Source organism: Centruroides vittatus, unplaced genomic scaffold (genome assembly GCF_030686945.1).
Source record: "Centruroides vittatus isolate TY-2023 unplaced genomic scaffold, ASM3068694v2 contig_883, whole genome shotgun sequence".
In the NCBI taxonomy this organism is placed as follows: Eukaryota; Metazoa; Arthropoda; class Arachnida; order Scorpiones; family Buthidae; genus Centruroides; species Centruroides vittatus.
Genome location: NW_027122575.1, coordinates 1798712 through 1812042, shown reverse-complemented (window position 1 = coordinate 1812042; position 13331 = coordinate 1798712). Strand labels below are relative to the sequence as shown.

At 34.2% G+C, this 13331-nt stretch overlaps 1 protein-coding gene across 1 annotated transcript in view; it reads left to right on the top strand.

Moving 5' to 3' along the window:
* LOC136983572 (putative leucine-rich repeat-containing protein DDB_G0290503) overlaps positions 1–13331 on the top strand; it is a 71805-nt gene that overhangs the window by 30313 nt on the left and 28161 nt on the right. The window contains 4 exon segments of the mRNA XM_067280366.1: positions 6486–6761; positions 9916–10022; positions 10375–10771; positions 10847–11029. Of these exon segments, the coding sequence (XP_067136467.1) occupies positions 6486–6761; positions 9916–10022; positions 10375–10771; positions 10847–11029 (963 nt within the window).

Sequence of the window (13331 nt, the reverse complement as noted above, 5' to 3'; positions counted from 1 at the left end):
GGAAGTGTGGCTGGCCGATCCTTTGACCTTAATGTTTATGTCAAGGAAGTGGACTTCCGTGGGGTTAGCTTGTTCAATTTCCAGGATTAAGCCATATGGGTTGTCATTAACAGATTCAACAAACGCAGTCACGTCTGATATAGTCCTCCATAGTGATGTCATTTATATACCTCCTATATAAAAGGATGTTGGGGAGGAACTGTGGAGGATCATGTACTTTGTCTTATAACCATTTCACATAGGTCCCCTGGAATTGGGCTGCCTATGGGGAATCCCCTTTTCTGCGTGTAGACTGTGCCATTAAACAGAAAAAACAAATTGTGGAAAAATTAGGTGGGCCATCTCCAGCATGTGTTAGTGTAGGGTGTCATTTTTGACAATACGGAATAGTAGGTCCCCAAGGGCACAAAAGGCTGAAAGGAGCTCCACAGAAGGGTATACATACGTACAAGAAAGACATTGGCCATACATGAAGTCGGAGAGGAAAGGGGGAAGAAGGGGGAGAGGAGATAGACAGTAGAGAAAGGTAGAATCCCTCTGAATGGTGTACATAAGACTACAGTACTGTTTGATGTTGGCATGCAGTTTTTAGGCTGCAAGGCCATAATCCCCTGAAGGGTCTAAAAGAAAACCTGAGTGTAGCGAACACTAATAATTGAGTGCCACCACAAATAGCTAAGTGTAGAAGTTGGTGCCAAGTGGCTGTTAGTAGGAAGACTTGTATCTACTTAATACTAATAAAACTGAATGTGATCGTAAATCTTAATACTACTTAACAGCTAGACAGACAGTGTGAAAGCAAATGAACACAATGACAAACTAGATGAGATGAATGGACTGACAGAGACAAACAAACAAGACCCAAATATATATTTTTTTAAATGTTAGTAAGTTAACTAAACTTACCTACCATAACCTAGGATGGGTGGCAAACCTATGGCATGCGTGCCCAAAGTGGCACGTAAGGAGAAATCATCTGGCATGTAATGTATCATACGATTTCTGTCTTTTTCAATCATCCTTTTGGTTTATCACCTGATCGTCCTTTTTTCAATCAGCTTTTTTTACAGTTATTTTAATTAAAGCATATTCGTTTAATTTCTTTAAATATTGTTATTTGAAGTCTGAAACTTTGGCACGCATTAACATCTTTAAAGCTAAGTATGCTTACAATATGGCACACAAACACAAAAAGGTTCACCATCCCTGACCTAGGACAAACCTAACCAGATGACTAAAGCTAACAAACCCTAATCTATATTAACCTAACCAGAAACCAAGCTGAGTCCCTAATCTAATTTACAACTAGGACTAACTCAAACTAACTGAATTTATATTGAAAATAAGAATTAAAATAAAGTTCAAAGGCAGCTATATACTGACAGTTGAAACAAAGCAAGGGAAAGCTAATTGCCATCCATGCCCCTGGAGTAAGTGATCTCAAGAGCCTAACTAAGGGATATGAATGCAGGTAGATGATGGAACATTGTACGTGTGTGAATGAGTTGATGTGGGTTGCAAGGCCAGTTGTAGCCTTCAAGAATAGTGGCTCTCTTTAAACTATCCCTAATGTGATTGTATCTATTGCAGCAAAAAACTAAGTGAAGTGTGTTTGGTCCTCCTGAATACAATTGCATTGTGGATTGTCCCCAAGGTTAAACCAATGCAAGTATTGCTTAAACTTGCCGTGTCCTGTAATAGCTGAGTGAGGGTGTAATTAGGGTAAAAGTGGCAAAGAATCACAGTAGTGTCAACCTTGGGGATGAAAGTGTAGGTGAGCCTACCAGTGTGTCATGGTCCCAGCTGTCTTGCCAGAGAATGAAGATTTGCTACTTGACGTGATTGTTGATGTACGAGGTAGGAATGTAACTGAAAGTACTAGTGACTGATGACTTTGCAGCTTGTTTGGCAAGACTGTCGACGGTCTCATTGCTGAGAACCCCACATGACCGGGACCCATTGGAAATCTATTCTAATGTTGTTGTCTAAGTGTCTGAGAATGTGGTGTATGAAATGGACAACTTTTAAGCAGCTATCAGACTTTGCAATCCCGTGTACAGCTACCCTACTGTCAGAATAAATGCAACGGTGTAAGTAATGTCTTTTGTCCTTCTTATGCCTAATGTGAATTAAGCTCATATAAACAGCTAAAGTTTCTGCCTGTGCTATTGAGCAATGTGAACCTAGACAGAAGCATGCGTTGTGAAGCTCGTGGCCTAAGTCAGAGTAAACTACAAAAGTGGCACCCACATCGTCACCCATCTTAGAACCGTCAGTGTAAATCCTAAACATGGGATGATCATCTGGATCTTTGAAGTAAACGTCAGGGGGCAAGCTGATGGGAAGGGTGGTAATCGTAAGTCAGGAGGGTATTTTTGTCAATGCTGAATTTTTTGATATCATCGATCAAGATCAAACTGGGGGGAATCTTACCTGCTCTAATCATTTTGTCAACATCTGAGTCGCTATAATCTCACCAGGGTAAGGTGGTGAGATTTTCCTGCCAAATAATGCATTTAATTTCTAAGTCAATAGGGGTCAATCCTGACCTTACCAAAAGGGCACTAGTGGGTGTGGTCCTATAAGTCTTACAAATGCAGAGAGCTGCAATCCTTTGAACAGATAAGTTTTTTATGGTTATGGACTTTGGTGGCCACATGGCCTCAGACCTCTACAGCATAGAGGAGTGCTGGCTGAATTTCACCCCTGTAAATAAGTTTAGTAGTGTTAGGGCCCATAGGTGTTCCTAGTAATACTAATGAGGGCTTTGGCCATGCTTTTTAGCTTTGTCTGTGATGTATTTGATGTGGGGTATGAAGCTAAGTCTCTTGTCAAGAATAACACCTAAATATTTAATTTCCATTGTTTGCTTTATTCTGTGAGCACCTATTCGAAGGGTAAGGTTTCTGACAAGTGATGCATTCCTACCAACTAATTATCATGCTTTTGCATTTGTCTGTGTTAATGGGTCTATGCTTAAGACTCCACTGGTGAATGTTTTTGAGAATGTCATTGCATATGTCCTGTAAGCATTCACTGTTCCTGTGTGAAGCTAGGATTATTGTGTTGTCTGCATAGCCTTGTATGCAGTAGCCAAGAGGCAGGGTGTCATTTAAGTGCAGGATAGAGTTATAGGCTGTGTTCTAGAGACCAAGACCAGACCTGGATCCCTGAGATTCCTGGCCTTGCATGATGGGTATGACTATGTTATTTGTGTTGTATAAACACCTGCACTCCTGTTGCTAAGATAGGACTGAAGAAATTTGTAAAGATCTTGAGGGCAGTGATGAGCATGTAATAGGATAAAAGGCCACCAGGCGTGATCAAAGGTCCCTCTAAAGTCAATAGTGATAATTGCAGTATGCTGATTGTTTTGTTTAGCCTGGTGGATGGCATCTACTGTACCTTTGTTTTTAGAGAAGCCAAACTGATTTTGATGCAGGGCTCTACACTTGCAATGCCATGTGATCCTATTAATCATTAGACCATCTAGCACTTTTCCCAGAGTTGGGAGAAGGCAGATCGGACTGTATTTTTTGTAAGTGTTGGTGCTGGTGGGTTTGGGGATCAATTGGACACTAGCCTTTTTCCACTGTGTAGGAAAAAGGCCAGTGTTCAAGCAGATATTAAAGAGAATTACAAAATGCTGTAGGATTGGCCTCAAATGTGTTTTATCATCCTAGTGGTTATGCTGTCAAGACCTGGGCTTTGTTATCAGTGAGTGAACAGATGGCATTTGAAATTTCAATGTAGGTGAAGTTGTGGTCATTGTCTGTATTAGGCAGAATGAGTATAGAAGTCCGGATGACTGCTTGTGTATTGTCATTCTGCTGTGGGTCATCCAAAGGGTAAAGGCTGGTGATGATGTGTGTGATAGTTTCTTTCATGTTGTTGGTGTAGCAACCATCAGGGAGCTGGATAGTGGAGGGGGTTTGGAACTGGCATTTTTCCTTAGAAGCTAAGTAGTACGGTTCAGACCAGGGGTTGCAACTGCAAGTGTTCCACAAGTGCAAGTACAGAAATCCTTCTAAGTGTTAGTCCTTGTTTTATTTATAAAAATTTTGTAAGAGTTGTGTTCGTGCCTGTACTGGTCTCTAAATGTGACTTTAATGTCATTTCTAAATTGCCTCCTTAATTTCCTAACAACTTTTTTTTTGTTTTCTAGCTCAGTGGTCCACCAAGGAACCATTGTGTTCACAATGTTTGACCTCAAAGGCAATAACATAAGTTTAGTGATTGTATTTGTAAGCCTAGGTGACAAGATGGTCTAAGGTGTCCTGAGTATAGTGACTGTGGTGAGGGGTACCAGCCCTAATGTTGTTGAAGGTGTTGTGAAATAATTGCCAGTTAGTGCGAATATAGTGAAAACTATGATTATTAGTATTACTAGTAGTGTTCAGTTGGGTGAAGATATACCTATGGTCACTAGCAGAATCTATGTTGGTAGCATAACAGTGTTCGACCCTAGGGATGATGTGACTATTTCCTAATGTTAGGTAAATTCAACTTTCCCATGTGGTACAGGAGTAGGTTGGAAGGGTGTGGTGTTCAAATGAGTAAGGTTGTGTTGGGCCATGGTTTCCTTAACTACATTACCCCTAGGGTCATCTTTTGGACTATTGCAGACTTGGCATTGAAGTCTCCTCCTATTAGGATAGGTTTATCTTTGTATGAGTTCGGAAGGTGAATGTCTTCTATGGCCATCCCAATGTTAGTGGTGTCTGAAATGTAGGTGGAACATATGTAAAGGTGAGTGTTACAGAGACAATGTATTCTGTGGTGTGTTGGGAGACAAGGCAGGTGGTAATGTTTTAGTTCTTGATGGTAATACCAGCTTTGATGCGATAACCAGGGTCCTGAGCTGGATAGACTGTATAGGGACTTAAAGGCCAAGATAGTGATATATTGAGGGGAGGAGGTGAGTTCCTTTAGAAGGGTTATGAGGTCCATGGGGTTAGTCACAGTGTAAGGATACCCTTCAAGGTGGAGGGAGAGCAGGATGCGAGTGGCATTTTCAAGCTTACGTGTAAGTGCTCTAGGTTTATCAACAACGGGGCAGAATTGCTGTCTGTTGGTCTTGGCAAACACAGACCCTAGAGGTATCGGGGAGTCAACAAATATACTACCCAATGCTAGGCAATTAACTAATTTGGAGTTACAAATGTTTGTGATGTACTTTATCCTTCTTGCAATTCACACCAGTAACAGGTTCAAGGTATCTACCATATATAAGATCACCAAATGTTGCCAGAGCTAGATTATGTTTCCCTATTAAGTGAAAAATTTAATGCTTCTTTTAACACATGAGCCCAAGCGATACTTGAGCTCATGTGTTAAAAATATCATAAAAATGTCAAATCAAGGGATCAAGCTTTGATTCTAATACTTGTAAAAATTGGAAGAAAACCTTAAATTTGGGAAATAATAAAATTATTAATTGAGAGGAAAACAGTTTTAAATAACCTTAAAAGGAGATGCAGTGCTGATATTATGTGTCACACTTATAAGAATTCAAAACAATTAAATGCAAGCCAGAGTTTCAAGGTGTGATTAATTTCCCTTGATCAGATTAAAACACAGTGTCAAATTAAACCTTTGGTAGCCCGAAATGGTCTGTCATCTGTTTAGAAACAGAAAACCAACCAATCAAAAGCTTGAGATCTGGGGAAGAGAAATCTTATAAAAACCTGGATCTCAAGGACAAAGCAGACTTTTTCCCTGCTTCCCCTAGTGAAGTTAAATGTAGAGACCTCTTCCAGACTTCTCCTAGCCTCTGATAGTGTCGACCACTGTTCAGACTTTCCCCAGCTATCAACTATAGTCAACTGTCCAGACTTTCCCTGCCTCCACAAGTGGACACCATCCTGATTGACCTTCAGGCTATCGCCCTTTGTCACAACCTCCCACACCATTGAGCATTGACTGACTGCCCGAGGGCCAACAACTGAACAGTTCAGAGCCACCAGAAGATATGCAAGACACGCTAGATTGTAAGACAGTATAAATAACCTGGTTTGTTTGTCACTGTAGCTATTTGCCTCAAATTCCTTCATCTCACATACAATAAGTCCTGACATTTGGATATCATGAATTCGGCGACTTCACATTCTTGATTGTTTACTTAAGAATTTTAATCTCATTTTAATTGATTGGTTGCAATTCTTAGAACCACTCAAAACTTTTCATGTATTTGTTTCCTCAAGTATTACCCCTAGATGATAAATTTTTTTTTTACTATGTAGCTAATAGTATGATTAATGTGGAACATGCTTTATTGTGATTATACAATATTTTGTATTACTAGTAAAGATATGCTATATCAAACGTAATTGTTTAAAACAGACAAATCAAACATTATAGATTTTAATTTTTGGGCTGTTTTGTTTTTGGGTGGTGGCAATCCTTGTCTTTAGATGTTTTTCTTTTGTAACTAAAATAGAATTTTCTGCTTAATTTTGTCAATGCATTATTTTAAAAATCTTTAGAAAAATGATCCAGTAGCAGTTTTGAAGAAGCATCTTCAAGAAAATGAATCTGCACTTGAAACAGAACAAAAATTAGTTCAAGCAGCAAATGCTAAGCTTAAAGAACTTAGGCAAGATCTGATTCATGAAAAAAGTAAAGCCACTACAAATGACAGAAATTTGAGAGAGAAGATTAATCAGCAACAACAAGAACTTCAGAATTTACATAATCGTATGCAGTGTACACTTGAACAGCATTTATCTGAGAGATCTAATTTGCAATCTAAACTTCAACAAGTAAGTTTTTTAATAAAAATTAATAATTCTTAATCTTGTCTTTTTGTAATTTTTGACATTTGTATTTTGATATGATTCATTAATCTAAAAATTTTAATTTTGGAGTTTAGATTGTCATCAGACTAGCTGCACTCAAAATGAAATTCAAATTAATCATGAAAAAGTTTAACGTGTTATATTTTGAACATTATTTTTCATTATTGGAATGCTTTTAAATATACAGGTAACTCCTAAATAACATGGTAGTTAGGTTCCTACATAAAAATCTCATAAACAGTGTTATACAGAACTAAATCAGTGAAAAGGGGTTATATTCAAAGCTTACAAAAATAAATTATTTTAAATTATTGCTATTTTAAGAATTGAAAAACTAACTGAACAAGCATCTTTACAAACACCTGTTGTATCTTATGTGTGTGGTGAATTTTTTTTTCATTGCCGTTTAAAGTCAAATTATCCTCTGACTTGATTTGGTTTACTAACCAAATCAAGTCAGACTTTCTACAAATCTGTATTGTCAACCTCTTTCTGCCAGTAATTTTTGAACTTTGATCATATCAAAACATTCTTCTCCTATTAACTTTACAAGTTTTAATATTGCACCAACTCTATATTTTGTCTGACAATATTTCCTGAATGAATTGACTCTAGACACAAATTTTTCTAATCTGCATTTAGTATTGAGTGTTACTACTATGAGAAATGAAATATGATTGATATCATCCTCAATTTAAAAATATTTCCAATCCTCCATGACTTTAGTCAGAATCAATTTTTACCAGAATCCATTTGTAATGAGTTTCAAAAATAGCTAGATATATAATTGAAAGATTGACAACAAAAAAGATTAGAAATATTGAAAAATTTACATCCAATATAAGTAAATTCTTCATTGAAAAATTTAAAAATACTGTTAAGCATGGCTTGCTACATTTCTTGAGTCATGTTTAGAGTGAAGTCTTGTTGAAATACCCTGTTATACAGAGGTTGCCTGTATCTTGCCTCTGATAGATGAATTTTCTTAAATTGTCATCTTAAATTATATATTTTTTACTTCTTAAAGTAATAAATATTAGTTGATTGAATTCTTTAGTTTTATCCTCTTGAAATTGAAGATTATTGTATTTTCATTTCAAATACCTGCTGGTTGTGTGTTTAGAAGATAGTTTGAAAGGGAGACAGTTTGTGGTTGGGTTATATGCAGAATTTAAATTGTATTTACAAACTTAGCAGTTTTTTCTTTGTCCAAAGTTGCTAAAAGCATTTTAGACAGCATAAAATCATTTGTTCATGGTAGACATTTATTTGCCATTGTGGAATTTGGTTTCAGAAAAAAGATGTTACATTGCCTTCTAGTTCTTTCCATTCATTTTTTTGTAAATTTAATCCATGCTAGAATTGATATTCACTTCTGTTTGAATTTGTATCTTAAGTGAAGTTTCCAGTAATTTCAGTGAAATAACAAATTTTAAAAATGTTTGGTCTAATGCATTTTGTTATTTATCTAAAATGATTTTCAAATTAATTTTCTACATTAGACTTAAAATGTTCAAATGTTGTCTTGTACAAGCACAACTAAATCACTTAGAAGTTACATATACTCTACTGACAATCAGATGAAATTTGACATAGACAAATACAAAACACCTTCATAGAAGAAATTCCAAAGAAAAATGATTTTGTACTCAATGGAGATATTGATTCTTTTGATGAGGCGGTCTACAAATATTTAGAATTTCAACAGGTCAAATTAGCAGAATTTGCACATATAAAACAGACTAACCAAAAGAATGTAACAGATTACTCAGTACTAACCACACACATTTAAAGCAATCAACACGTCATGTCATCTTAGTACTGACATATACAACTAAAACTCCAAAACAAAATGCATAAATTAACTAAATAAACATTACTCTGTTGTCCTTAGAAAGGCTAGCTATTTCTAGTAGGAGAATGATGCCTCAGATATAAATCTTCACTATAAACACACTTGTTATGTTCTATAATATCAAATTACAGAAAACAGTAACCCTTGAAGACAGACAGTAATATTAAACTTATGCAATACTGACATGGATCTAACATAGAACATAAGAAACAAACTCCCATCAGGTAGTATTGGACTTTGAATGAACTTCACAATAAGCATCCTAATGATCTTGTCTTTTTGACAGAATTGCATCAAAATTACTGGCTGACTTGGTCCTTGTCTTCCTTTTTATGTTCATGATTTCCATACAAAACTAGTTCATAAATACTTCCACATTTTTTAAACAATACTTCCAGATGACACCTGTAGGAAATGCCACATCATGTATGAAACTATACATGTAACATTAGGTTGCAAGAATTTTAACACAAACTGACTACTTACATCAACAAAATCAAATGGTAAATATAATGCATCAAAAGCTTACATGCACAAAATATTACTATACCTTGGAATCATACTAAAAAATACACACCTCACTGCCATAGTAAACACATACAAAATGTACTATAACTATATTCTATATTATAATTATGGACAAAACAATCCATAACAAACCAGACATCACATTTATTGAGAAACAATCATGTACATCATAGACACAACCTTACAAAACACTCGCAATATACAAAACTACATACTGAAAAAATTTTGTAAATACTCAAAACTTACCCATGACAAAGTTCATGGGGAGAATGGATAAGGTACTATATTAATTGTGCCTACAGACTTTGACAGATGTTATGCTACACACTATGCAACTGTCTAGAACCATGAGCTTCATAACACACATACCACACCAAATGAAAAATCTTAATTTCATATGATTTTTCACTTTTCATAAGTTTGTTATAAATTTATGACAATTTGTTATAATTTTTACTAGCTTTTAATGCTATTTTATTCTGTTGCTCACTTTATTACTAAAGTTATACAAGACAGAGTTTAATTTTTTTTTTCTGTATTCAAAACTTGAAAATTACTAATTCAGAGTGAGTTTTTTGCTGCATATTATCATCCCTTTAAACTATTTTGTAAATTATATGGCATCTGATTTTTATTTTTTTAATTTTGTATACAATATTTAGTTATACATTCATTATTTGTGAGATTTTTTTTCCATAAAGCAGTATATATACTTTTTGACAAAATATCTTTTAGGCTGAACAAATTCAGAAAAAATTAAATGAAGAACATAATATTACAGTTCAGAGATTAAAAGATGACAAGAGTCAACTTCAGCAAGCCCTTTCACGATTGGAGACAGAGTAAGTATCATTTGTTATAAGTGTTACAGCTAAGTACATGAATTGGATAAAGCTAGGATTAACTGGTTAATGTTAACTTTGTTACTTGCTTTAACCAGTTTTTTTTACTAGAAAAAATTGTAAGAGCTTTAATAGAATGTTTCTTCTAAGTCTTCTATTAAGTGTTTTTCATAATTTTATTTCTTCAGTCTTAAGATTGAGAAGTTAAAAATTATTTGGAAGTGAGATTGCACAGTTAAGTTTTAACCAACAGATTATGACTATAATTTAGTCAACTTAAAAATACTTGTCATTTCATTTATCTAAATGTACATAAATTTTACAATTAATACAAATATTTATATTATTCTAGTCAAAAAAGGAGTTCTCTAGAAATAACTAGGTTACAACGAGAAGTTGAGCAATTACTTTCAACTAGGGAACAATATGAAACAAGACAAGCTGCAATGCAACAAGCCCAAGATGATCTTCATCATCAAATACAACAATTAGAAGAACACATTCAAAAACTTGTCTCCACACACAAAGAAGATGAATTTACTTATAAACAACATTTAACTGATATGAACAACAAATTTCAGCAAGCAGAGTCTGCTAAAACTGCTTTAACTCAAGACTTGCAAAATCTTCAATCTATATGTAATTCCTTAGAATCTGAAGGAATTAAATTGCGACAAAGGCTTGAAGAGGCAGAACATTTAGCGGGAAGTAAGACTCATGAATTACAACAATTACAGAAGACATTAGAGGTTTATTTTTTAAGTTTTTTACCTCAAAAATTGTTAAATATTCTTATAGTAGTAATGTTTAAAATCTTTATTTAGGAAGCACATAAGAAACACATGGAATTAGCTAATTGTTGTGATCAACTTCAAAGTGAATTACTCCAGATGAAAAACAAAGAGAATGAACAGATTGAACAAATTGAAGATCATCAAAAAGAAAATAATAAATTAACAGAAGAATTAGCTAATGCAATTAATGAAATTGAAAAGCTAAAACTCCAGGTGACTGAGTTAATGTAGATATACTAAACATAAAAATATTTCTAAAAATTCATAATTTCATTTTTTTTCTTTTAATTTGTTTATATTGGTTGTTGAAATAATAATAATAATAATAACCTTAGCCTTTCTACAAAGGACTTAATTCTTCCTCTGCAAATACACTGCAAGAATTTTTCTACAAAAAAAAAAATCACAACTACACAGATCAGCTTTCAGATAACAATAATAGACCATTAAATCTGCATAATGTTGATCTGGATCTAACAGTACACAAAATGAACAGATATTATCTTGGGCTCAGAAAGTGCTCCATGGTAGACATCCTAATCTCAGCTGGTATCTTGTTGACAGAATTGTATCAAACTGCTGACTTACTCATGAATGCTTATTTGGAGAGACAAAAGGGTTTGATTACCATACAAGACCATGTTGTAAATAAAAATTTACAAAAAGCATATTTTGACACATTCCCAAATGACATTTACAGAAGTGTCCCAACAAGCATGAGACTCTACATCACATCAGGTCACAAGTTTTTAACAGATTATCTACATTGCTATAACCAAATAGCATGTGCGTGCTATACATATATCATATTTACTATCTCCAGATGATCGTGGTTCATTGTGTTTTCTGTGACTGATCCATAATTAGATAAAACAATACATCATAACATTTCAGACATCATTCATTTGACAAACAAAACAAAACCACATGCAAAATACATACTGAAGAGATTATTAAATATGCAGAACTTTCACAAAATTGTAGAGAATGAATAAGGTACTTGTGCCAGTACAGTCACTTCTTGAGTTAAAATTACCTCAACTTGCAACCATTCGCACTTATGACGAAAAAATTTCATAAAAAATTTTTAAAATGTGTTAATTTTCTATAGTTTTCGTCAAATATATATCATATACATATATATCTTGCACACTTCTGGTGATTGATTGTGAGCTTCTGCAATTGATTGCATCGTCTTTAGTTTTGTTGTGCAGTTAGTTACCCTTTGCATGTGGTTGTGTAAGGTGGCTAATTGTTTTGTTATAAGTAGTTTACTCAGTGTAAATTGGAAATTCTACTTTATTTTACATTGATCTGTGATATTTTGGTCCCAAAATGGCTGGTAGGACCGATGAAAAAAACAATAGACTTAGAGATGGAAATAAATAAAATTAATAAAACAGCATGAGTGCAGCAAAACAGTATCAAACTTGTCATGTGAACATAAATTGTCGCATTCAACCGTTTCGACTATAATAAAGGAGAGAGAACGAATTCATGAAGCGGTAAAGAGATTGGCATTAGTAAAATCAATCAATCACCACAAAAAAATGAAATGGCATGTATATCACACTACTGAAAGCTGACATACTAAGCACTTCAGTAGGGAAATTCTTACACAGGCACATTCATTAACATTGTACAAATAAAACACTTGTCAAGGTATAACTACAGAAAACTAATCCAGCATAACACAAGGCATTGGTGTATATTTTTATGTAAGCTACTAACACTGCTTTATTTTTATTTCAAATTTATTAGTCTCATTTAATGAAAAGATATTTTCAAGTTAGTAGTTTGTGAAAAAATTTATTTGAATTCCATATACAGGTATACTTCGAGTTATGTCTTTCTTGATTATATGTCGTTTCGTCAAAAAAGTTTATGGAAAAATAAAAATCAAGTTTAAGTCATTTTATTTGACTTTACCTCTGTCCACCACAAATATTAATAGTCACAAGTCGTAATATGACTAGAAAAGCGTTAAAAGCACAAAATCACATTAAAATATGTACATTTACAGTAAATGTTAATATAATCATCATAAATCCTAGAGAACGAAACATGAAAACATCTGTTTCTGTGTTGTCTTATTTAGCGGTCTTTAAGTGCTCATTATTGGCGTTTTTCCACGGTAGTTCCAATATCTACCTTCTGGCGTCGTTGTCAGTGCCACTTGATATTGGTAAATTTAACATAAATTAGTTTATTTTCTACTATTGCAAAATAATTTTAATAACTGTATTTGTTATTTCACCTTAAAAAATCATCATATTTTATAATGTCTTAGAGAAACCACATTCACAAATAGTCTGTGATGGACTGTAAACATCACCAAATCATCCTTCAGATTATTGGTCACTTTTCAGAAGTTTTGATGAATAATCATCTGACATGCTACAATACAGGTCTGGAAAATAAATATTTTATGCACAGGAATCATTGTAAATGCATTTTTGTGCAATAACATGTTCATTAACATTTCTGCTTGTTTTCAATTTTAACACAGTATAGT